The sequence below is a fragment of the Micromys minutus genome (genome assembly GCF_963924665.1).
Source record: "Micromys minutus genome assembly, chromosome: 27".
NCBI classification, from domain to species: Eukaryota; Metazoa; Chordata; class Mammalia; order Rodentia; family Muridae; genus Micromys; species Micromys minutus.
The window spans coordinates 35,003,140-35,028,905 of NC_137962.1; the positions used below are offsets into that span (position 1 = coordinate 35,003,140).

Below are 25,766 nucleotides of genomic sequence, written 5' to 3' on the forward strand. Positions count from 1 at the left end.
TCTGTCTGCAGATATCGGTTCTATCTGAAGTGTGAGTAGAATCTCACAGGACCAGTTGTCTCATGTGCCTGGGTTTCTTGGCTTCACACTGAAATAGCAGCTTACCAGGGATTGTTATGTGTGGGGGTTAGCTTTTGGGAATCTGACACAAGCTAGCATTATTTGGAAAGAAGGAACCTCAATTAGAAAAAAAAAAATGCCTCCAATCCAATTGACCGGAAAACAAGGCTGTGGGGCATTTCTGTAACTGTCTTCAGACACACCAGAAGAGGGCATCAGATCCCATTACAGGTGGTTGTGAGCCACCATGTGGTTGCTGGGAATTGAACTCAGGACCTTTGGAAGAGCAGTCAGTGCTCTTAACCGATGAGCCATCTCTCTACCCCCCAGTTACTGGTATCTCAAGTGTGTGCAAGCCCAACTTTTGTATGTCTGTTTTCCCCTTTCTCCAGTGCTGGGGAACTGACCCCAGGGCTTCATGAGAGGGAGAAGCTCTATACCTAAGAGGTTTTTCAGCCCCTTGGGTTCTTGTTAGCTGCTTCCCCCAGATGTGGCTCCTGGAAGTAGGATTCCCACTGTCAAGGAGAATGAGGACCTGGGCAGGTGGCGGGCGCCACCTGGAGGGTCCTCTCTGCTTGGGGGTTTCCTGAGGGCGCATCTCTGCTGGGGTTTCCTCTATCTGGGGGTCCTCTTTGCCTGGGGGTCCACTCTTGGGTTCCTCTCTGCCGAGGGTCTTTTCCGCATGGGAGTTTCCTCCCTGGAGGAGGGGATTGCCTCTGTCCGGAGTGTCCTGGGGGAGGGGGGGGACTCTTTCTCAGCCTGGAAGGACCCTCTCTGTGGTTCCGATCTGCAGGGGGAATCCTCTGCTGATTGTCTTCTCTGCTTAGGGGTGCGGGGAGTCCTCTCTGCCTGGAAGTCTTTTCTTGGGGCCTCTGCCCGGATTCTTCCTAGGGGAGTCCTCTCTGGCACCTGATTCCAGGCTCTCTAAGAGCTGCCTTTGTCAGCCGCGCTCTGATACGAGCTTTTCCATCTCTGGCATCAGAAGCTTCTGGAGGTGCGGCTTTCCGAACCCTGAGGCTCGCCCTGGGTCTGCGCGGACGCCTCCTTTTTGTTCCAGGGCGTGGGGTCCCTGACCTGGCACGGATGACTGACAGGTAGCGGTCCGGCCAGGACTCACCTTTGCGGCAGGCGCGGGGCCTCGGCCACCGACGTCACGGGGCGCGCCGTGCGTGGGTGCGGCCATGACGTCATGCCCGCGGAGCCCCGCGCCGGCGCCGTGACGTCACGCCCTGGAGCTGCGGGCCGGGCCGGGCGGCGGCATGGCGGAGAGCGAAGCGGAGACCCCGGGCACCCCGGGCGAGTTCGAGAGCAAGTACTTCGAGTTCCATGGCGTGCGGCTGCCGCCCTTCTGCCGCGGGAAGATGGAGGACATCGCCGACTTCCCAGTGCGGCCCAGCGACGTGTGGATCGTCACCTACCCCAAGTCTGGTGAGCCGAGGACCCCACGCCGTACCCGTCGCCCGCGCGGCTGTGTGACCTTGGGCAGGTCGCTCAGCCTCTCTGTGCCCTAGTCCTGTCCGGCTCCCCGTGTGGTGAGGACAGTGGGGGCAGCGGGCGCGCCTCCAGTGTAGGCTCTGTGGGGGATGGGACCGCCCTCCGCTGCCCCTGTATCCTGTTTACAGGCGACTGTCCCCAGGCGGAGACCTGGTCACTTGGGTCCCCAGCAACTATGTAAGGTAGAGCTTTTGGGCAGAGGACCAGAGAAGGGAGGAGGCTTGTCCAAGGTCACACAGCTGGGCTGGGATCTGAGCCACACAGCTCTCCAGGCCTGGTGTAGAGATCGCTGGTGTAGAGATAGCTCTCCTGTTAGTTCGCTGTCCCTGTAGGGCGTCCTTGTGACCACTGTCCTGCAGGCTCAGGGTAGTTGAGAAGGTGGCTGTCCATCAGCCCGCGGTATCCAAGCAGGGCGGTTACAGGAGAAAATATTAGCAGGGTATCTCCCAGGGTGGAGTCCAGGTTCCCAGGGCAGCTGCCCATCATCCCCCACAGAGTGATGTCAGGGTAAGGGTGGGGGTGCAAAGGCCCTGGGGTCAAGTCCAGGTGCAGGTACTGAACCTACCACTGGGCATACAGCCAGCTGGGCTGTCCTGGAAGAGGCATCCCAGGAGACAGGCAGAGCTGACGGAGGCTTCCACCACCCTACAACCTCATCTCAGCCGTCGGTCCCTGCTGGCCTTGGCGAGGGTTGGCTAGAGAACTCTCTATGTACATCTGGGTTAGTGGCTGTACCTGGTGTTGTTTCTTTTGGTTCAGTGCCTGGGATGAACCCAGGGCTTTGTGGCCCTATGGCTCATGTATGCTGGGTGCCCAGCCTCAGGGTGGTACTTAAGGAGGAATCATGGTTGTACTGTCCTTGCCACAAAGTGTACTAAGGTGCCCATGGGTGAAGAAAGATTCTCGTTTCCTCCCTAGACCCTGGGAATTGTGGGGGACTTGGTTTTCAGAGCCCTTTGGACCAGGGCTTGGGGCTGTGGTTATCATGGAGCGGCTGCAGGAGGGGACAGAGCATGAGTTACTAACTGGAAGGTGCCGGGGAGGGACTTGGACCCAGGATACCTGAGGGAACAGTCAGGCTGGAGGACCAACTTAGAGAGCTGGTGAGTGTTAGCAAACCCTGTGCACAAGCCTAGTGGGTTCTGGGGAGCTCCGTGGACACTGCAGAGAAAAGCTGGATGGGAACTATCATTGTGTGTGTGCATGCGTGTGTGCGTGCGTGAGTATTTTCAGACAGGGTCTCTCTGTGTACCCCAGCTGGCCTTGAATTTCCAGTCTTCCTGTCAGCCTTCCCAGTGCTGGAGTTGTTGGGGATATACTATTTCAGTCACCCGGACAGGATGCCAGGTTTTTGTTGTTTGAGACAGGGTCTCAGGTAGCACAAGGCTGTCACTGAACTTGCTGTGTAGCCGAGGCTAGCCTTGATTGAAACTCGTGATCCTCCTGCCTGAGCCTCTCAAATGCTGGCGTTATAGGAGTCTTCCACCACCATCCTTGGCTGGATGCTCCTTTTCTGGGCAACACATACATCTCATGTGTAACATGTACCAAGTGTAGAGAGAATCACGGGCCAGAGGTGGTGTAAAAGCATCAAGTCCTTCCCCAGCAATGAGACCCCAGAGGTGCTTCAGGGACCCCAACTCTGCCCTCCCCATCATAGCCTGGTATCTCTTGATGGATGCCCTGACACTCCCTGTCCCTCCCTTAAGGCCACCATGCTAGAGCACAGTTGAGTTAGGAGCCACCTCCAGGCTCTGAGCTGTCTCAGCTCCTGACCTCCCCCACTATGTTTGAGTAGGTAGATTGGGAGTCCCACAGCACAGGTGAGGACTGTGACTCTGGTAGTCACCTGTGCGGCAGGTTCCAAGGTGAAGCAAGCTCCTCTGGCTCTTCTGGGAGGAAAGCTTTCTTTTCAGAAGTCAGTTGACCAGTTCTGGGTCACTCTGGGGTCAATGTCTTGGCACCAACATTGCCGCTGCAGGTGCCAAATGCTGTGCCCAGGCCACTGGGGTCACTCACCTCATCTCCCAGAGAGGAGCCACTGTCAGGGTTGAGCCTGGCTGCCCCCAGGTCTCTGGGCACTTCCTGGACCTATTGACCTCCAGGGTTGAGAGTCGGCCTGACAGTGGATCCTGAAGAGTAGCCCAGCATTAATCAGGCAGGAGTGGTCTCAGTTGGGAGAGGGGAGGAACCAGAGAAAGACAACCTCTGTGGCCTTCTGAGAGACAGGTGGCCATATCTCAGGTTCTTTGCCCCTGCGAGAGAGGTAGGAGTCACTGGCAATTTCCCAGCCCTGCCCCAGTGCTCTGGGGCTATTGTTACTGTTCTTTTAACATAAGCTTCTCTTCCATAAAGAACTGGCTCAGGGCTGAGGCTAGGTGCCTCCGTGCATCAAGGAGCCAACCACCTCAGCATCAGGGGCCCCCAGTGGCTGAAGGGCATTGTCTATTGGAAGAAGGCAGGCGGGGAGGACCTAGGTTTGTTCCTAGTTAGAGGTCAGCTTCCAGTCTGTCTAATCTGGACTTAGAGCCAGCTCACGTGACTGCAGGGTCTCCGGGCTTGCTCCAGGTGGGGATAGCCAAGCCGTTGCACTCCCATCTCCTGGCTTTGGGATGAACTGCCCAGCCTGGGGAGGTCACCACAGTGGTAGGCGGTCTAGAGCACAGCCAGAGTCTGCATTGGCTGCAGTGGATCACATGGTTCTACCAGGGTGACGGCAGAATTGTTATGGCTGAGTTGTACCCGGGTGTCCTCTCTGTCTTTGGTGTTCTCACTTGTCCTAAGCTCTTCCTTCAAGAGCACCTGCCTGGTATGTTCTAGTGCACGCTCTTTTAGAGGTGCATGCTTCACCACATGGGGTCCTGAACTCGGCTAATGGGCTGCAAGGTGTCATCTGCACCAGTGTGCAGCAGGGATGTTCTCCACCTGAGTGTCCACTCAAGAGAGCTGCAGGCCCTGGAGATTGGCACTGTGGGAGAGCTGAGGCCCAGAAGAGTGGTGGTATCTTTCTTTGGCTCCTAGAGTCACTCACTAGAGGACCAGGCTTGGTATCCAGGTGAGCTTTCTCTTGTTGTGATAAAATAGCCATTGAGCAAAGCAAATTGGAGGAGGAAAGGGTTCCTTTTCAGCTTACGATTTCTGGTCTCAATTTATCATTGGGAGAAGTCAGGATAGGAATCTGAGACAGGAGTCTGTAGGCAGGAACCTTGGAGGAATACTGCTTGATGGCTCACCCTGGCTCATGCTTTTTAGCTAGGTTTTGTTAACACAGCCCAGGACCACCTGCCTAGGGATGGTGCTGCCCATAGTGGGCGGGGGAGGAGGAGGGCTCACATCAAAACCATTCTTCACAGACACACCCACAGGCCACTGTGAGCTCAGTGGTCCCTGGGTTGAGACTTTCTCAGATTCCTGTACAGAGTTAACAACTGAAGCAAAGCAGAATGGCTGTGGACTGGGTTCCAGGTCCTTGGGGTTTCTGAGTTGTGGCCAGGTGGTGTTGCCTGAATAGAGGAGCAAGTTGCACTTGGTGACTGGAGATGCTGCTTCCTCTTGGACCCGGCACAGGCTTTGTTAGCAGTGGAAGGTATACCCTGAGAGGTGAGGTTCATCTGTCCTTGACAGGATGCCTGGACCCCTGTTTGAGCCCTGTGCCGGAGGTTGGAGGTTGCCATCTTTGGGAACATGGACACGAAAGAACTGGTCTATGGGAGAGTACAGATCCAAGGGGAAGAGAAGTGATGGGTGCTCTGTAAGGAAATAGGTGGGTGATTTGTGCTCTAATGTCTGTCTGTGTTTCTGCCTACCTGTTCTTTTCTCTCTCCTCACCTTTCTGTGTGTGTGTGTGTGTGTCTGTCTGTCTGTCTGAGTCCCACATCTCATCTGTGCATACACCTGGACTTCCCTTCACTTCCCCAGATGGTGGGAGGCTCCCAGACGAGGTAGTAAAGCTTCCTGTAGAATAGTGACCCCTTCCCAGGGTTCACACGTCAGACATCCTACATATCAGATAGTTATATCACGGCCTATAACAGTAGCGAAATTACAGTTAGGAAGTAGCAACAGAATAATCTTACGGTTAGGAGGTCACAACATGAGGAACTGTATTAAAGGGTCACCGCAATGGGAAGGTTGAGACCCACCGCTGTAGCATAACGGAGACCCCCAGACACTTAAGTGTGGGAAAAGAAGACACTGAGTGGTGTCTTAAGTGTCCCCTCCTGTGCCTTGGTGGCTTCTGTCCTCAAACAGTGAGGGCAGTACCTGCTCGGAGAAAGCAGCACGGAAGGGATTGGAGGGGGCGTTTTGGGTTCCAGAAAGTCTTGAGAGGGAAAGTCCAAGAGGATTTCCTGTCATACATTCCACTGTACTTGAAACTTGATGGCCATGCGGCTTTGGTGAATGCTATCAGTAAAAATTAAAGGGCTCATCCCCAGGAACCTGGGGGTGCCAGGCCCTGCTCCCATTAGGGTCTCGTCTCCAGAATTCTGAGAAGATTTTGCTGGTCTCCTTGGGTGTGTTGACAGGCTGCACCCCAGATTCTCAGGCAGGTCCACTCCTGAATCCCATACACCTCAACTTAGGACTCAGGTCAGAGTGTCCTGTCAGCCACCACCAGGACATCGGTGCTTTGTTATTCAAGCGTTAGCTGTGTTCGTGAGGTGAGCTGTGATGGTACTGGTCCATCAACAGCAGAGCCAATGGAGAGTCTGGCCGCCTTCCCAACTGACAGCTGTCTCCCCTGCAGGTTGCGTATGCTGGGGTGCCGCAGGCTGGTAGCTCAGGGGCTCCCTCCTCCAGGCAGCATGAGAGGCCATATTTTTTTGTACATTTCAAGGTGTTCCAGCATGACCGTGGCCACCAGAGCAGCATGAAGGCCTTTCTGCTGCCCCTTTTCCCAAGTACTTGTGTGGGTTTGGCTCCAGCCCCTGGTCTTACTCTTTCCGGCTCTGATGTGGCCTTAACTGTCACTCTGTATTGGCTGACCCACTGAGAGAAAGGTACCTCTGTACCCTGTTCCCAAGACCCAGAGTTGACAGCTGGAGGAACCACACAGGCTCTCATTTAGGAGCTATCCCATCCAATTAGCCTGTTGTTGGGATGCAGTGCACGGTCCTTCTGCCTGTTGTTTCAGCTGGGGGTGGGGGGCAGTGCGGTGTCCACAAATCAGCATACTCAGTATTAATTAGCCGTTGAGCAGCCTTGACCCGAGCAGGTCCTTCCTGTGTCTTCTGTAGAAGGGAAGCTTCGTTTTAGTTTTAAAATGTAATAGCTTTGCTTATTCTCAAAAGAATTTCATACATGTATAAAACACATTTTGGTCATGTCTGTGTTGTTTCCCCTTCCAGAACCCCCCTGGGTCCCTCAGTGCCTCTCCCTCCCAACCTCATGGCTTTTAAATAAACAGCCCACTGAGGTTACTTAGTGCTGTCTGTGTGCACATGGGTGACGGGAGGTGGTAGCTGCTTTGGCTCTCTCGGGGTGCCGTTCTTAGGATGAATTTGTAGTGGAAGTAAGGGTGCACTTATAAATGGAGGTGGCTTTGAACTACAGTTCAGGTGTGTTTGGGATGTGGGCCTATGTGGACCGAAGGCAGGATAGAGCGTGTTAAAAACTGGCCATGAAGATGGACCAAGGAGAAACTCATTTCAGGGCCTTTCTTGGATGCTAGCTCGCTGAGCCTGAGTGGGCAGTACTCACAGGCAAGCTGTCCTCACCAGGGCCTTGGCACCTTCTGGCCTTCCAGCTTCATTGTGTGTGCATGTGTGTGTGTGTGTGTGTGTGTGTGTGGGCGCGTGCACGTGTTCATGTGTGTATGTGATATGTGGTATCTTCCTCCTCCAGCTATGGCCTAGAACCCTCCACATGTGACTGAAAGGCCTGTGATACTGGCCATTTCCTCACTGGTGACTTTGGTCCCTGCTGCCTGGCTTTCCTCTTGTCTGTTCTGCAGAGCTCACTGTGACCTGTGTCCAGGTGATGGGCCCTTGGAGATGGATGGACCACAGAAACATCTTTGCTTTCTGGTTATATATAGTTATGGCTAAGATCTGGCCTCAAGTGTGTGGCTTCTGGGCTGTTGGCACAGCAGGCTTTGCTGATGGGTGGCATTTGCTAAATAGGGAGAGGGAGAAGCAGGGAGAAAGGGCTTTTACAGAGGAGCAGCCAGGAGAAAGGGGAAAGGTCTCTCTGACGCGGTCTCTCTGTTTCTGTCTGTCTCCCTCTCTCTTACACACACACACACACACACACACACACACACACACACACAGTAAAGGCTTTGTCAAGTCTTGCTTTTTAACTTAAAAAAATTATTTTAAAAATAGTAACTTTATAACTCTGTAACTCAGGGTGCCCTCCAACTCAATCCTCCTGCATCAGTCTCCTGGTTGCGGGATTATAGGTGTGTGTGTGTGTGTGTGTGTGTGTGTGTGTGTTTTCACTTTTATTAAGTGCAGAGTCCCCTGGAAATAGATGGGCAGTGTTATTTGGCTTCCAGGCCTAAACCCTGACTATACTGCCTTGAAAACAAGTCAGATGTGTTTCCTGGAAGCCGCTGAGGCACGTTTGCAGGCCTCTCAGGAAGCTGTTTAGGCGTGAAGACAAACATCGCTGCGGGTAGGAAAGCTCAGGTTTGGTCACACCTGTGGTGGGAGTCAGGGTTTGCCGAGGTGGGAGGAACGTGAGGTTGTTCGGTGTGAACAGCTTTTGAAGGTGTGGATTGCTGAGATGTTGGAGAAAGGCTGTAGACAAGACTCCACCTCCACTGGGATGTGTGCATTATCCACAAGGCCTACATGGGCCATCTTGGCAAGGCCAGGGAGGAAGTACCAGGATGCTCAAAGAGAAGGGACCGTACACACTTCTCTTCTTTGAGTCCCTGGGAGATTAGCCTAGCTCCGGGAAGTACCTGCTCCCATGCCTTGGGAACTGGAGGGCACAGGGGTTAGAGAATTTCAGGCATGCCCGCCTGCTTCTCTCCGCTCCCTGCTGTCATTGGGTTGGCTGACCTGTCCAGCCCTTAGGCTCCAGCTCAAACTGTATGCCCCCGCAGAGCCCAGGCAACTTTCTGGGTGTGACTCACACACAGGGATTAGAATGCAGTGGGGGGGGGGCAGGCTTAGCATGGTGGGAATGCAGTGAGGGAGGGTCTGAGTGGCAGTGTGTGCTGTGAGTGTCCTAGGGCTTCTGAGAAGGCAGGCTGTGGGGGTGGAGATGCTGTAGGATTCCTGAGTTTTCGAGGAGGGAAGCTAAGTCTTGTGAACAGGGGAAGTTTGTGGAAGCAATTTAGGTTGGAGACAGTGGGATCTAGTCTGAGGGGACTGATGGTCCCCAAATCCAGCAGGGGACCCATCCGTGTCATGCTGCTTTAGGAAGATAGGGGTTTATTTATAGGTCCTTAGCTCCTTGTACCACTATGCCCATGTCTCCTGGTGGGTCTCTCTCCACAGCTCATGTGTGGGCTCAGCTCTGTCCTTGACCTTTGGCCCTCCCATGCTGTGGAGCAGGCTGTGTAGAGCAGGCTGCTGCAGGCAGAAGTGGGTTCTGTCTCTTGGTGAACACAACTTCCACACACCTCCCATGATGTGCAGTGAGAGACCCGAGGCCCTGCTCTTCTTTATGTCTCTGAGTGACCACTTCATGCGGCTTCTGGTCTCGCTTTCTTCTCCTCAGCTCCTTTTGCAAAGGAACAGCCAGAGTTGCACCGAGGTCCTGGGCCCTCCCCACCTTGGGTGTTCCGTGTCTGCCCTTCCTTGCCACGTGTGTCCCATCATGTGATCATTGGTGTTTTCGGGCCCTGGGTGTTTCATGAACAACAAAGCCAAGAACGATCTGGAATGCTCCCGTTGGCTTGTTCCCCTTGAGAGCATGAGCGGCGTGTGTGCTTAGCTTAGTAGACCCTGGGCACATAAAGGAATCGGTTGGTAGCGGAGGTCACACCCTTGTCCTCTGAGCTTGGTCACTCCCGAATCCAGTGGAAAGTTTAGCTCTTGGAAGCTTCAGGTGAACTTGTACCCACCGTGTTGGGTGACAGGCACATCCTGCTTGTTTTCCCAGCTGTCCTGCCCCAGTCAGCACTGAGGAAAGCTGCAGTCTGGGCACTGGTGGCCGTGGTGGGCTCAGACCTCATGTCCAGCCTGGGTTTTTCTCTTGGTCCCTCTTTATGGCTCCCTGAGCTATGCCCACTTTTCATGCAGCAGGAGTTGACTGTGAGGCTGGTCCAGTGGCTCCTCTGAGCACCTTTCCTTGTTTCTCTCTCTACCTAGGTACAAGCTTGCTGCAAGAGGTGGTCTACTTGGTGAGCCAGGGGGCTGACCCTGATGAAATCGGCTTGATGAACATTGACGAGCAGCTGCCAGTGCTGGAGTACCCACAGCCCGGGCTGGACATCATCAAGGTACTCGTGTGACCCCCTTCCGTCATAGTTACTCAGTAACAGTGGCTTCTCAAGAGGCTCCCGAGGGCTCATGGACACCTGAGGGCCTCCTGGTAGTTCCAGCTAGCCAGGAGGAAGAGACTGACAGGTCCGAGTTTTTGACTATGACCCCAGGACCTGTGAGTTACAGGTAACGGATGTCAGCAGCAGGAAGTCTCCGAGGCGGAGAGGAAATACATACACGTGTTTGGTAATGGCCTGGGGGAACCACTGGTCATTTCTTCATCTGTCAAGGGAGCTGGGAAGGACGTGTTTGAATAAAATCTTGGGTATCAAGAATGAGATTAGTGGGCTGGAGAGATGGCTCATTGGTTAAAAGCACTGACTGCTCTTCCAGAGGTCCTGAGTTCAAATCCTAGCAGCCACACGGTGGCTCACAACCATCTGTAATGGGATCTGATGCCCTCTTCTGGTGTGTCTGATGATAAATACTTATATAAATGTACTTATATAAATAAAATAAATAAATCTTTAAAAAAATGAAAGAATGAAATTATTGCCCCAGCACTGAGGTGGCTGAGGCAGGAGAATAACATGCGTTTGAGGCCAGCCTAGGCTGCATGATGAGATGCTGTCTCTACAGTAAGAGGGTTTGTGCATTCTGTCCCTCAGAGGCATCTGTGCCTATCTTTACACTCCATCCCCTGCTACCTCTGTAGTTCAGGCTTTGTAGCCCTCACCTCAACTACCTGCCTTTCTGCTAGATAAGAATTGTGGGACACTCTGAGAGCCCCACTCCACATGTCATGGTAACAGATGCCTCCTGCTCTTGGTGAGCTTGTTCCTGACTGTACCCGGCACCTGGAGGTTGGCCTTCCTGTGGGCAGTCTGTGCTGGTCACATTGACTCCTCCCCAGGAAACACTGGGAGTGTGGGGTGCCTCTTCTCTGAGTGCCTCACGTGTGGGTGCTGCTCCTGTATCTGGGGCAGTAGTGAGCTGATAGTTCCCACCTCATAAGGCAGTAAGTCGTGATGGCTACAGAGCTGGGGACAGTGCACCAGGAGGCAGCAGATGTCTAAAGAACATCCATAAGGGAGAGATGGACAGGGGCAAGATTCATGGTCCAAGGGGAAGCTGACAGGATGAGGGCCTCTGCACAGAGGGCTGAGGGAGCCAAAGCTCCTACCCATGATCCTCTGGGCTGCTGTGAGGTCAGAGTTCAGGATAGCTGGATGCTTTAAAGCTGGACCTCTTCCTGTTCTTACAGGCACTATTTTATGCCTGTGTTTCATGTTTCTCCTGCCCCACAGACCCTTCCTCATTCTCAGCCACTCAAATCACAACCCCTATAGCCATAAGGGATAGATCCCTCAGGCTGGGGAACAGGGATTCTCATTACAACTCTGGGGTCCAGCCAGCTGTGTACCATGTTCAGATGGCTCAGGTTGTTGGGTTAAATGGTGGGGAGTCCCATGTCTGCTCTGCTACAGGGCTCGGGCACTGGGGGAATCAGGACGCGGGAAGTTTGACCGTGCTTATTCTGTGCCTCTGCCACCAGAGCTGGCTGCCTGGTTCCCGGGCTCTTGGACACCCAGACACTGCTGGATGCTGCAAAAGAGCTGAGAATGGAGTGGGGGGCTCATGGGCGGGATCTAGCCCAGGCAGGAGGGGGGACTCCAGCTGGTCCCTCGGGGGTCCTGGTCTTGACAGTGGGTGGGCTGTAGGCTTGGGCTTAATGGCAGCCGCAGCTGGGAACATAGAGAGGCCTTCTATGGGAGGTTAGGCTGTGGCTCTGTAAGTGAAGGCTTTCTCTACAGATCCCGACAGCAGGTCCCAGAGAAGAAACAGTCCGTAGGTTTAAGGCATTTATTGTCATGGCAGAAATTGGATGGTAAAACTGTACCCCCACTTCTTAAATACCTTTTACAGGGAGGCGTGTCTTGGGAAAAAAGTCTAATTCGCTAAGCCTCCATGCTTTTTGGTTCCTCATTATAATGAAGATCTGTCTTGAGCCTATGTAACCTAAGTGGGTAGTTGGTTAAAGCATGTATTAAGTCTTGCTTGGTCAGGATCCTCCTAGACCTGTTATAAAAGCCCTGGGAGGAGAGAAGAAGTATGCTTGTGTATGCACATGTGTGTGTGTTCACATACACATATGTACATACATACATGAACATAACAGCCACACATCTTCCTGCAGGAACTGACTTCTCCCCGCCTCATCAAGAGCCACCTTCCCTACCGCTTCCTGCCCTCTGACCTCCACAATGGGGACTCCAAGGTAACCTACCCCACATCTCTCTTCCTCCACTTCCTCATTAAGAACCCCAGGCCTCTGAACCTATTCCACGTGCCACTCACTGTCTCTGGCCCAGGGTCCCTCTTGGATCACGTCTGCAGTGCTTTCTCCGTGCTCACCGGGTAGTAGGGGGTGCTCTCTCACCGTTGAACATCAGAAGATGGGGTTCATTGTGCTTCCTGTTCTTGTCTCTGTCCTCAGTCGCCAAGTCCCCAGGCCACCAGGCCCTCACGAGGGCATCTGTCTCCTGAAGATTACAGTAGTGCCCAGATAAAACTTGGCAGTAAAAGAATCACGTGCTCACCCCGCACACTCAGCCCGTGGGCCAGAGCCCATCTGTGCCTGGAATGAGCAATGGTGACCTATCTTCCTGCTACCCGCAGGTCATCTACATGGCTCGCAACCCCAAGGACCTGGTGGTGTCTTACTATCAGTTCCACCGCTCGCTGCGGACCATGAGCTACCGAGGCACCTTCCAGGAGTTCTGTCGGAGGTTCATGAACGACAAACGTAAGTGCCTCAGGGTGCGTGTGCTCTACCCTACAACTACCAGCCAGCGCTGCACTTCCTGGGGGGCCATGCCTGTCATGGAACCTCGCCTGCCACCTTTGCAAGCCCACTGTGCAGACGGGGCTTGAGTTATTGCCAAATGGAGGAGGTGCCGAGGCTGGGGAGCTGTGAATCTTAGAGGCAGTGGAGATCCTGGGACTTCTGAGTCCTGTCCCCTACCACCTTGCAGGCTTTCCAGTTACACGTCTGTCCTTCCTGCCTGGGTCCTTAGTGAGGTGAGAATGACAACTGTGAACTCAGAGGCCCGGATCTCTATGCTGTGAGTGGCGTAGCTGCCACTGGGTGTGAGTTATCACATGGGCTGGACTTCAGGGGCTGGCAGTGAGGCAGAGCAGACTGATTGGAATGTATACTTCCTGTTGGCTCCTTTCTGCCTGGGGTAGAGGGAACAGGGTCTTTCCACCCCACTCCACCCCACCCCACCCCACTTGTCTCCTAGGAAGTCAGGGCCCATAGGAGGAAGCAGCCCCATCCCCATCACTTCTTTCTTCACTCTGCAGGCCACCTATCTCTCTGGAAACACTATAGCAGTACCTCTATGGCTGTGTTCCCACTAAGCCCCTCAAGTTCCCCCTACACTCCTGTGGGTCTTGTGTCTGGCAAGGAATAGTGTGGTGTGCACTCGGTCATGAGGAAGGCGTTAGTTACATCCCAGGTTCATTTAGTCCACACTGAGACTGTCCTATCTCTGAGCCTGAAAACACATTAACTGCTCGGTGTGGCTCGTTGGCGGTCCTGGGAGCTAGTGAGTCAGGATAAGAATAGAGTATGTGACAGTAAAGCTCCCGGTACTGTAGGCCTCAGGGCAGCCTCCGGGAGCCTCCTACCCAGGCTGTGGTGCTGACACCCTGTAGACTGGGCCGTAGCAGGCACACTGGGCGGCCTGCAGTTAGAAACCCATGGGGCCAGAGTTCTCCTTCTGTTAAACATGGCTTCAGCCATGCTTATGCCCAGAGCTGGTACCCTGTTCCCATTTGTGGTGGGAAACTGTAGCACCTGTTCTCCAGGGTCCCTGAGCCTGCTGCAGGCTCTCACCCAGCTTCTTTCCTTGTGTACTATTGGGGGTGCTCCATGCAGTCTCCCAGGTGTTTGAACAGCCCCCTCTTGGCTCACAGCATCATACCTTCCAGTCCTGGTGCCCATTCTGGCCTCATAGGTGCACAGGAATAGCACAGTCATGACAGCAGGAGTCTGCCACAATCAGCCTCTGTACTCTCAGCCAGAGTGTTAAAATCTCCCTGTTTGATACAAAGTTCCCAGGTTCAAGCCTATGCACTCTGACCTGTATTCTACTTAAAGTGTCTGACTTGGGTGCTCACTTCTCCAGCTCTACGCTTGTCCTCTCAGTGACCACGACAGGCTGATCTTCCTTGTCAGCTAAGAGGAGGAACAGTAAAACATCATTTCCTGGCTAGGATGGTGCCACAGGGCTGTAATCCCAGCTGCTTAGGAACTAAGGCAGGTGACCGGCAGGCTCAAGGCCGGCCTGAGCTACAGAGTGAATTCAGGGGTAGCCTGGTCAACTTAATGAGACCTTGTCTCAAAATGGAAGGGAGTTAGAAGGCCGGGGATGTAGGCGTGGTGCATGGAAGGCCCTGGGTTTGCTGTTCTCAGTACAGGACAGAGTAGAGGACAGAGCAGGCAGATCTTCACAAAAATGTTGGTGGCCTGAGACTCCAGAGATGGGGATAAGGGATATCCAGGTCAAGTGACATGTCTGCGGACAAGGTCACTTCACAGATGCTGTGTTGGCAGTGGTCCGTGGACAGACACTGCTCTGTGCCGCATGGGAAGTACGGTGACCTCTTCCTAGGTGGGGGCTGTGTGGAAGTAGAACATCCTGCAGGCCCTGGGTAAGTGGCTTTGTGGTCTTACCATAGTGAAGCATGGAGAGAAGCAGTCGTGACAGGGCCTTCTCTGGAGGCTCAGCTTTCCCTAGCATGCATTGGCTCTTTCCTCTGTGGCCCCGAGGACCACACAGTGGGGTGTTCTTGATCTCCCTGCTAGCTGGCAGCCTGCTTTGTTTGGTTCATGATCCCGGCTGGCCTCTCTTGTAGAGCATCTTGTGATCAATGGGGTCCAGGCCACCTGGAGGTTATGTGCCTTTTCTAGGAGTGGAGAGAGTTCCCCCCCTTTCTTTACTAGGTGGCTTACCTTCCTCCTGCTCCAGGACCTCATCTGCTTGAACCGAGCTGCAGGGATCCAGATCCCATGGATCCAGACCAGGGTCCAGGCTCCCATGGCACTTGACCTCTTGTGACCTGGCCTGCCACTGCCCTTTCCTGAGACTCAGCTCTGTAAAATGACTAGATTTGCTAAGACGAGTTTGCAGAGGTCAACCAGGTGTGTCTGTGCAGGAGTGGGGTGTGCCTATGCAGGTCCACTGTACCCCAGTACTTCTTACCAGGGAGCTTGCTGATGGCCCTGAGGGTGGAGCCTCATCTATGCCTCTACATCTTCCTGCTGCCCAGCAGGGTTCAGGGAACCCCCCTTCTGAGAACCCCCATAGTAGCAGGGCACGAAGACCATCACAGGACTGCACAGTTCCCAGAGAGATGAGAGCACAGTGCAGTGGAACTTGCCCCTAGGAATGCTATGGTGTAGCCTGCAGACTGGACCACGTCCTCTTATACCTGCCAAGTTGCCTAGCCCAGACCGGAAGTGCTGTGGGGAGGCGAGGCCACACTGTGGCACATGTTGCCCGTGTGACAGCGCAGGGTTTCCACCTCTCTTTAATTGCAGGTTTCTCTGAGAATGCCTGGAGTCAACAAGAAGTCATGGGCAGGGCCTTGTTCTGGAACTGTCTTAAGAGATTCACATGCCCCAGCCTACTCCATCTGCCTCTTTATTCTGATTTCTTTGGGCATTGTTTTCTCTCGTTGGTACCAGCATATGCACCATGTCCTCATGTCTTCAGAGTGCCCTCTGTCATGTCAGGTCTCCAGGACATCTGTACTTAGGCTGGGTAGGGGTGAAGAGCAGGAGAAGGAGGAATGAGGGCCATTAATGGTTTCTTCCTTCTAGGAGACCCCGTAGTTTCCTTCCCAGCAGCTGGGGGCAGGAATACCTGCACAGTTCCCTTCCTAGCTGTGCCCTTTTCTCTGTTTCCACAGTGGGCTATGGCTCCTGGTTTGAGCACGTTCAGGAATTCTGGGAACATCGAATGGATGCAAATGTGCTTTTCCTCAAGTATGAAGACATGCACCGGGTGAGTAGTTGGGGGGTAGGTACTCTGTCCACCTTGCCCAGAGACGCTGTCCACGGTGCTGGAGCTGTCCGTGGTGCTTAAGGCGTGTGGTGTCATCACCAAGTGGAGGCAATGGAGGGATCTGCACTATTTCTTCCATGCCCAGGGGTACATGTGGGCTTACGTCCCTGTTCCACTGGGACAGGCTGATTTCCAGTGATGTCATGGGAAGCCTGTTTCTTGGCTTTACTGTCTTAGCAATAGAAGCAGGACCTTGGCCATTCTCATGTGCAGTCTCAGTACCATCGCCTTGGTGACCGTGTAAGGTGGTATACTGTGGTAGTTGAGTCTCTGCCTTCTGTGTCAGCTTTTGGGATGCTCGTGACCTTGTGTGTTGGCCTGTGGTTCCCCCTCCCTGTCTCTCCTTGGTGCTCAGGGAAGGAGGTTAGTGTGGATGTGAAGTCTTACTCTGTGTAGGTTCTGCTGGGTATGGCTGTAGAGGTGAGGAACACTTGGTATGTGAGCATTTTGGGTGTTCTGATAGCTGTATTGTCTTCTTCTTCTCCTCCTCCTCCTCCTCCTCCTCCTCCTCCTCCTTCTTCTTCTTCTCTCTCTCCCTCTCTCTCTCTCTCTCTCTCTCTCTCTCTCTCTCTCTCTGTTTTTGGAGGTAGAGTCTCTCTGTATAGTCCTGGCTGTCATGAGACTAACTCTGTAGACCAGTCTGGCCTCAAATTCAGAGATCTAACTGCTTCTACCCTGAAAGCTGAGATTAAAGGGGTGTGCTTTAAAACACCAGTGGTTTTTCTCTTAAAACAGACCAAGAGCAAACTTGGCCTTGACCTCGACCCCTCTCAGTTTCTTACCCTTATCTTCACTTCACTGAAAACCCTTCCCTTCCTGTCTCAGGCCTCTTGCTGCCCCACAATTCCCACACTGTTCTGTCACTGTCTGAAATGATGTCCAACTTCGGTACAGCAGGTAATGGTTACTGGGTTCCCGTAACCCAGCCTCCTAATGATATTTGACATAGCTGCTCCCTTCCTCATTTGGCTGCCAAGATACCCTCATCTCTCATGATCCCCTTCTCTCAGACTCTCAGATTTATAGTTTTTTGGGTTTTTTTTTTTTTTTTTTTTTTTTGCTTGAATGTATGTATGTGCACAATGTACATGCCAATTCCCAAAGAGGTCAGAAGAAGGTATTGGATCTGAAGTTAGGAATGGTTGTGAGCAACTATGTTTATGTTGGAAACCAAACTTAGGTCCTCTGCGAGGGCACCAAATGCTTTTAGCTGCTGAGCTACCTCTCCAGCCCTGCATCTTGCATCTCTTGCCATTTTCCCATCTCCTGACTGCAGATGCTTACACACTACAGATGCTCACATGCCAACGAACTCAGCCCTGGCCTTGTTTTTCATCTTCCGTTCAGTTCCTATGGTCTCATTCCTTTGCCAGGTTTAACTGTCCTGTGGGTGTCACGAGACACGTCTGTGTGGTTGTCCAAGGGAGACTGAGGATTTGATGCCCCCAGACCAAGTGCTCACTGTCCCTCATCTCAGTCCATGGCAGGCTGCTCTGCCTTTCGGGGTTGCTCAGGTGGAATTCTCTACTTGCCCTAATGTCCCTTTCATACTGTGCGTCATGTCCCAAGTCCTATTGGCTGTCTTTAAATCCTCTCACTTACACCACAAGCTGTGCCCAAGTCTGTCTTCCTGTCTATGCTGCATCTCTCCATCCTGTTACTGAGTTATAATCTGAGCTTTTACTCCTCCCTGGCCTCTCTACCAAGTTCTCTCATCACAGCGGCTGTACCTACTGGTGCTAAAAATTCGTCATCATTCGTCTTGTCACAGCCATGTGGCCATGATGATTGTCCCAATTCCCGGATACCTTAACCCCTCGATTACCTTGATAATGCTCAAACCTGTCCCTCAGCTTCTGTCTCGGGTCTGTGCATTTGGTCTTGTCATCCAGAATGTTCTTCAGATATCTACATAGGCTGTCTGCTCACCTCTGTCTTGGCTGCTCATAGGCCCCCTTGTCAACAGTTCCCTTTCATGTGTGTGTGTGTGTGTGTGTGTATATGTGTGTGTGTGTGTGTGTGTGTTCATGTGTTCAAATCAATAGCTGACAGGTTTCAGGTTCTCAGCCACTGCTTTCAGAGAGAGAGAGTGGTCTGCAGGATGGAGACACCTACCCGCTTTCCACAGGAAGATGGAGGAATGAGTCTCAAAAGCCTGTGCAGGTCTCTTGCTGGAGAATGCTAAGGGTACACAGGTCTGGGTTGCAGAGAGCCAAGAGCAAGTGTCCTCTTGAGGTTCTGAACCAGGGCCAAGCTCACTGTGCCTAGGGGGGAATGGGATGGTTCCTGGGAAGCACTGGAGCAGAGGTCAGAGAGACTGAAGGTGTGTGTTAGAGCATGGCAGCCTGTGTGGACTTGCACACAGCCTTGGACATTTGATCGAGAGTGTGTTGAAGGCACTAGGTGGAGGTGAGGGGCTCATGAAGGGACCTGGTTGAGGATGGCTCCCAGGCACTGGGAAGGGCTGGATAGAGGTTGTGATGTGGTGTCCATCATACCTCCTAATACACCATCCTGGATGTCCTCTCTGTGGTGACTATAGGCTGGGCTTATGCACTGGGGTCCATGAAGTACCAGAAAACATGCCATAAGGGAAGTAGGTGGGGTGGGAACGTGCTTCAGGGGTCAGGTACCCCCATAAGGAGCAGGAAGCCAAGAGGGACAGAGGTTGGAAATTCCTTTCAAAGGCCCACCCTAGAGACTGCTTCTTTCAGCCAGGCCAGGCCTTCTAAGGATTCTGCTGCTTCCACAGTGTCCCCAGCTTGGGGCCAAGTTAGACCCATGGCTACTGTCTGATTTTTAAGAATCACTTAGTTATGCATATGTATGTGGGTTTGTGCACATCAGTGCAGGTGCCCATGGAGGTCAGAAGAGGGCATCAGGTCCCCCTGAATCTACGGTCACAGGCAGTTGTGAACTGTCACACACGGGTACTGGGATCTGAACTCCAGTCACCTGGACAGGAAATGTGTGTGCTTGATGGTTGAACCATCTCTCCAGCCCTTGTTTCTTGCCTTTTAGGGTCCCTCAGCATACCCCAAAAGTGCAGCTAAGAACAGGAGCTCCCTGAGGGTTAAGGATGGTATATACTCACCAATAAACCAGTCACTGAAGTCAGTTGCTTTAGTGTCTAATCAGCATTGCCGATTTTTCTAGAAACCTCATCTGTAGCTACTGAGGTCTTTGATGGAGACTAGGGGGATAAGATTACTTTGTTTGAGACAGGGTTTTTCTGGGTAGCTGTAGGTGTTCTGGAACTCACTTTTTAGACCAGGTTAGCCTCAAACTCAGAGTGTGGGGATTTAAGGCTTGCACTACTACTATGCCCTGCCTGAGATCACATTTTGTTTTAAATTTTAAACTTTTTATTTTATGTGTATGACTGCTTTGACTGCATGTATGTCTGTGTACCACATGGGTTTCAGAATCCCTGGAACTGGAGTTATATAGGCAGTTGTGATCTACCACATGGGTGCTGAGAATTGAACCTGGGTCCTCCTGGAAGAGCAGCAAGCTCTCTTAACCACTGAGCCACTCCTCCAGCCCCTAGAATTACATCTTTTAGGAACTTAAAACTTAAGTTCTCGTCTTACTGTAGAAAACTAGCTGTGAGAGAACATCTGCAATCTCCAGTTGTGGAACAGGTTGGGCACATTTTTGTCTTGGTGTTTATAGGCAGAGCAGGGAGCTCCCCATGTATCCACTCTGTGTGTGTGTGTGTGTGTGTGTGTGTGTGTGTGTGTGTGTGTGTGTGTCAGGGCTTCTTGTCTTCTGTGGCTCATGCCAGGCTGGCTCGCTAGTGACCTTGCTAGGATTCTCTCTGCCTCCTGTCTCTCTGTAGGAGCGCTGGCATTGCATCTGCGTGGATCCGCACCCATGCACGCATCTGAACCAGCTTTAATCAGATTCTGGGGATCTATACCCCAACCCCCACTTCCCCCCTTTGTGCCACAGCTGCCTTACTGCTGCCAGTCCTGTTTTGGTGGACTGTGCGAAGGTGCCCCAGTTAAGGTCCCCTTCATCCCCACAGTCAATCTGAGGGGTAGTCTGTCACTAATGAGGTTCTCCTGATAAGGACCGGTGGCTGGTCAGCGCTCCTGTCCCTGATTGTGAATGGAAAGTACATCTCGGATGAGTGAGTAGTACAGTTAAGTTTGGCCTGGAAACCATCCAGCAGTTTTCTTTAACATGTATCCAGATGCAGAACCGGTCCATCTTCCAAGAAGGTACATGGATGCTGAGCTGCCTGGAGCAGTCCTGCAGGGCACCCCAGCTACCCGGCTACCTGCTGCAGCTCTTTCCTTGGGCGGTTTCTTCCGAGGGCCCGTTTTATTTCTCTCGTCTTTTTTTTTCCTTTTAAACGACAGGGTCAGTAGATGCGGGTTCTTCCTATTTACTTTGTGTTTCTCTGACATCTCTTGTTCACATAACCCAATGTGTCATTCCTGTGCCTGAGACCTTGGGCCTATGTGCCTCCCTGCCCCCAGGAGACAGAGAAGGTCGGAGTGGTAACACCAGCATCAAGCCTGTTGGGTGGGTGCTGTGGGAATCCTTGGAGAGGCAGACACTTTCACCACAGCCTGTTGAAGTTAAAAATGGCATCAGTTAACCAGTGTGTGCTGTGCCCTTGCACAGCTTTAGGGACTGACCTAACTGGGGTGATGGGGACAGACATACAAAAGACATGGGGTCAAGTGGGAGGTGCTACACAAGCAGCATGTGGAAGCTCATTGGGTTTATTGTATACAGCCAAACAAGCAGACAGGCTTAGCTAATCTTGGTGGGGGTCTCTGTAGGGATGCAGTATCAGGACATAACCATCCAGGAGGAGGGAGGAAGAAGGAAGAAGGGTATGCCAGCATCCTCATATGGACCAGGGGAGGCTTTGCAATTCCCCTGGGTCTGAGGCATGGGGTACCTTGGCCCGTGTGTGTTCATGTTAACACGTTCAGTCAGAACTTTCTCCACCCCTGGTACCACCATCTAAGGTGCTGAGGCTTCACGTGCTGATTTCCTTTTAGAGTGAAAGTGACCTCTAGCATTTTCCTAATGTTTGAACAAGGCAGCTGACAGTGGGCTTTGGGGGACTTGAAAGGGACAGCTCAAGGACACCACTGGACATAGGAGTTTCCTCAGGATTTCCTGGGGAGAGCATGGCTGCTGTGAGGAGACATGGTGTGCCTGCTCCAGCTATATTCTAACTTCAGTTGTGGCATTTTGGGGCCCATAAGTGGTTCTTTGTCCAGTGGGCTACTTTGTAGGACTGATTTGTCTCTGTCCACTTTTATGTTGGTAAGGTGGTCGGGGCACAGGCCACCAGGGCACCTGTGGTGCAGAGGATTCCAGAAGCTGGGTGGCGGCTAGATCTTGCTAGTGATGGGCTATTCTTTATTGCTGTTTATAAATGAGCCACAGGTCTCAAAACCTCTTATGTGTATCTCCCATCTCCCTCCTCTTCCCAGAACCATGGGTTCAAATCCCAGCCTTGCGGGTTTTGAGTTGAGTGGCCCAATCAGCATCTTACCCTCTTGGCTGATGGTTGCCTGAGCTCTCATATAATCCCCAGCTCAGCCCTGTGTCCTGGACGCTGCCTCTGAAGGGCTGCTCTGCTCTCTCTCCTTGTCTTCCAGGACCTGGTGACCATGGTGGAGCAGCTGGCCAGATTCCTGGGTGTGTCCTGTGATAAGGCGCAGCTGGAGTCCCTGATTGAGCACTGCCACCAGCTGGTGGACCAGTGCTGCAATGCCGAGGCCCTGCCTGTGGGCCGGGGTATGTCTCCTCCCTCCTCCCTGCTCCGAACCTTCTGGATTAATTTCTCTCTGGGTAGCAGCACTTGCTGGCTGGCCAGTACCTATTGAGGGCACGGTGCTCCTGGAGTAGGGCATGCTCCGCCCACCTGCACACATGGTGCTGCAGTTCAAAGGGGCAGCAGCTGCTGGGGCTGGCTCAGGCTCTGGACAAGGTGTGTTTACGCAGAGCCATCCCCACTGTCAAATGCCCACAGAGGAGAGCTACGGCAGGGCAGTGGTGCCAAGGTGTTTTGCAATATAGGGCAGGTTACTGACTTAGCAGCCTTCCTTCTGCTGTCTGTGAGTCGTGAACTATGGTGGATTGGAAGATGGATCCCATGTTAGGAGATGTCCTCTTCTCTTCCCAACCCAGAGTATGCCGACCAAGGGAGGGGCTTCCAAGTTTGAGTGGCACACATGATAAATAACCAAGCCTACAGGCAGCCAAGCATGGGTAATCAGAAGCCAGATGGAGGCGGGACACATCCATGGTAGCAAGAACAGTTGGTGGGTGGGCAGGCAGACTTTGGGGATGATATTCCAGACAGGAGTCCGCCCCGGGCCACTGAGTCAGTCTCCCCGTTCTTTACGCACGTGTTAGCTGCCGCTCTACAGCAGTGTAGAGGTGGGGTAGGTACTGAAGTCCCGGCATGTCTCAGAGCAGTGGCCATTTCCACAGGTCCACCCTACGTAAGTATGGTCTAGGGTTGCAGCCAGCTGTCAGCAGTGTGAACTGGACACTTGTAGAGGGTGAGAAGCTGTAAATGGAGATCTTAGGATTTTGGGTGGTGCCTGAGGTGGAGAGAGATTGCAGCCTGGCTGCCTTCAGGTGTCTATCTTCTATTAGCTCTGGAACAGCTATGGCTTCTAGGAGGTCCTGTAAGTTCCAGTTGCTAGGGGCTAGAGGCAGTTGCTGGGGGCTAAAGGCAGTTGCTAGGAGCCAATGGCAGTTGCCAGGGGATAAAGGCAGTTGCTAGGGGTCAATGGCAGTTGCTAGGGGCTAAAGGCAGTTTCTAGGGGCCAAAGGCAGTTGCTAGGGGCTAAAGGCAGTTGCTAGGGGCCAAAGGTAGTTGCTAGGGTGCAATGACAGTTGCTAGGGGCCACAGGCAGTTGGAGAAGGATGAACTCTTCTCCTCCAGAGAGCAGCTCCCCAAATCACATTCCCTGTCCTGTGGCTACATCTTCACAAGCATTTATTATTTTATTTGCCATCTTTTGATTTTGCTTTCACGATATTTTGTTAACCCCTTCTGGGACCGCCTCCTCAGCCCCTTTTTGTTTGCACGTGGTGAGTGTGTGGTTCGTCTGTAGCTCGCCAGGTCATGTGTGCTCCGCTGGGTGTCAACACACTCCTTCAGAGGTGTCCCCTCTGTCGCTGTTGGCCTTGGTTTTGCTTTATTTCAGTTCTGTGGTTTTGTTTTCTTTTAGCACATTGCCTCTTTACTCGGAAGATCGCCTTGAGGTGGCGAGGATGCAGGGGCTCGGGGAGCCGGCTGCATTGCTTAAATTTGGTTCATGTCACAGCATAAATTGTCTTGATTCCAAATCCTACATCAGGTGGGTGACTCCTCTGACAAGCTCTCAGCTGGGAAAAAGAAATAATCATGGAAAAATATATTTATAGTGTGGTTGGTCTAGAAGCTTCTAATTTGGTCCCTTTGGTATCGTTAGAAGGTGACACGAAGAATTTTATTTTACTTTTCCAACACCGGCAGATGATGTCTCATTAGCAAAGAGAAAGTCCTGATGTGTCCGTTGTTTTAGCTCAGCTACTGGAGGGCTGTGGCTGCAGACTTGAAGTCTTGCTGGCACAAATTTGATGCAGGGCTGCCTGTTAGAGATGACAGAGTTTTCTAACTTTAGAGCTGCCTCCTCCCTCCTCCCCCAATCCCACTTGTATAAAAGCACAAAGCCAGCCCACAAACTGTTCAGCACTCCCATGAATGGGAGGTGTGGAATACCAACTCCTCTCTCTCTTGCTTACACACACACACACACCCTGCTGCACACACAGGCATACATACAGTCCCCTATTCCCCCCTCCCCTCCCCCCCCAGCTCTAGGCAGCTGAGGCTGTGGAGAGACTCGCTGTTTCTTTTGAGTGACACATTTTGTACCTAGCCTGGAAAGCCAGCTTATGCCATGGGCATTTCATTTATTTTAAGCCCTCCCCAACTGATTTTTATTTTTTTAAACTCAGGTTTCTAGAAATCTCCACCCTTGATGCTTTCAGGAGAGCTTCCTGTTGGCCCTTGGGATGATTTTTCTTCTTTTATACTTTTGCAAATTCTCCAGAGGCAACCGATACATCATCAGCACGCACTTAGCCCACAGTACTTCCTCTCTGGCAGGTTCATGGCAAGAACGCCTGCTGTGTGGTAGGTTCAGGGAGCTAACCTGGAACAGGAGGTGAAGTTCCTCTCAGATCACAGGTTCAAACCTGTGTGATGCCTGGGGCGTAGTTGACAGAAGCAGACAGAAGAAAAGCTTCCCCCAGACATAGGGCAGTTGGTTCCATTGAGTCTGGCCACAAGCAAGACTGGTGATCTAGTGCAGGTGGTCCATCTCACTTGGCAGACCAAGTTCAGAGGGGTCTGGCCATTCCCCAGGCTGCCTTATATTCTGAAACTGGTGAATTCAACCAGCTCTACTCTGGTCTGTGTTGCAGGAAGAGTCGGGTTGTGGAAGGACATCTTCACTGTCTCCATGAATGAGAAGTTTGATCTAGTGTATAAACAGAAGATGGGGAAGTGTGACCTCACATTTGACTTTTATTTATAATACCGGAATCCGCAAACTTGCATGCTCACGGTCCCCAGACGCTCTACTAGCTAAAAGTCCTGTTTGCGTTCATTTATTCCTTGCTGGACACACTCTGGAAGCTGCTCGGAAACAGCAGGGGGCGAGCCAGGTGGAGAGAGCCGAGGAGTGCGATGCGGCTGCTTCAGCAGCTGCCTGGCCCGTAGCGTTTGAGTCTCCATGTGGTGGCCATACCACACACACAGGGCAGGCAAATGTCTGCCCTCTGCCCCATGTTATTCACTGTATTTTATAGCGCTTTTCACTGAAAATCGAAATAAATATCTGTCAACCAAATGCAAGTCTGTTTCCAAGGGGGAGCAGGAGCAAGCTGTGCCGGGATGCTAGGAAGCTCTCAGGGGTCACTGTAATTTTTATAGTCTTTTCTCTAGGCACAGCCCTCCCACCTTGCTCTGAGATCGAAGGACAGGTTGGGGGGAAGCTGGAGAGGTGGGTGTAGTCTGTGGAGTTCAGTCTTCTGGAACCATCCTGACACCAAGCCAGGACCTGTCCCAGGCTGAAACGCCTCGAACTGAGCAGCCCTCTGAACCCAGTACAGAAGAGCCCAAGGAATGTTCTGGAAGGGAAGCTGGCCTGAGGCTGCAGATGGCCTCTGAAGGCATTGGTGGTGTGTGAAGAGTCCCCACAGACACCAGACTGCACCAAGAATGAGCATCTTCCACAGCCTTCACTTGCTCCCCAAGGCAGTTACTGACACACATAGCATGGTTCTAAAGTCCCTAGTCACTGTCCCGGTCTGTTCCATCTGTGCCAAGGGCTCTCACCCAGGAGACCCAGTCTGCCGGCTGACTGTCCTCCATGCAGATAAGATTGGCAAGCCCACCTGTCTGGGCACCGTTAGCACTCAGAAGTGTCTGAGGGAGCGATGGTCCCACGTGCTACCCACCCCCACACCTACCGGCTCTGTCTTCCAACTCAATTTTGGCTCAAGTCATGACCAGATGATCGGCCGACCAGGGGATTGCTGCTTGTGTGGGACCAACTTGTTCTGTTCTTTACCAGGTCTGGAAGAGTCTAACGTGGTAGTTGGAGGCTCTGGCCATGGAAGGGAAGGGGCTGTGAGCCACCTTTGAAGCAGGTGTGGTTGG

The 25,766-nt window shown here is 52.6% G+C and overlaps 1 protein-coding gene across 1 annotated transcript; it reads left to right on the top strand.

The window, feature by feature from the left end:
- Positions 1-1,319: 1,319 nt before the first annotated feature.
- SULT4A1 (sulfotransferase family 4A member 1) lies at positions 1,320-25,766 on the top strand (the record flags this gene model as incomplete). Its single annotated transcript, XM_080939789.1, has 8 exons — positions 1,320-1,488; positions 9,822-9,952; positions 12,133-12,213; positions 12,615-12,741; positions 15,915-16,009; positions 21,700-21,838; positions 23,287-23,415; positions 24,527-25,766. 7 exons carry the CDS (start codon positions 1,320-1,322, stop codon positions 23,385-23,387), a joined length of 843 nt encoding a protein of 280 aa, XP_080795915.1. The 3' UTR covers positions 23,388-23,415; positions 24,527-25,766.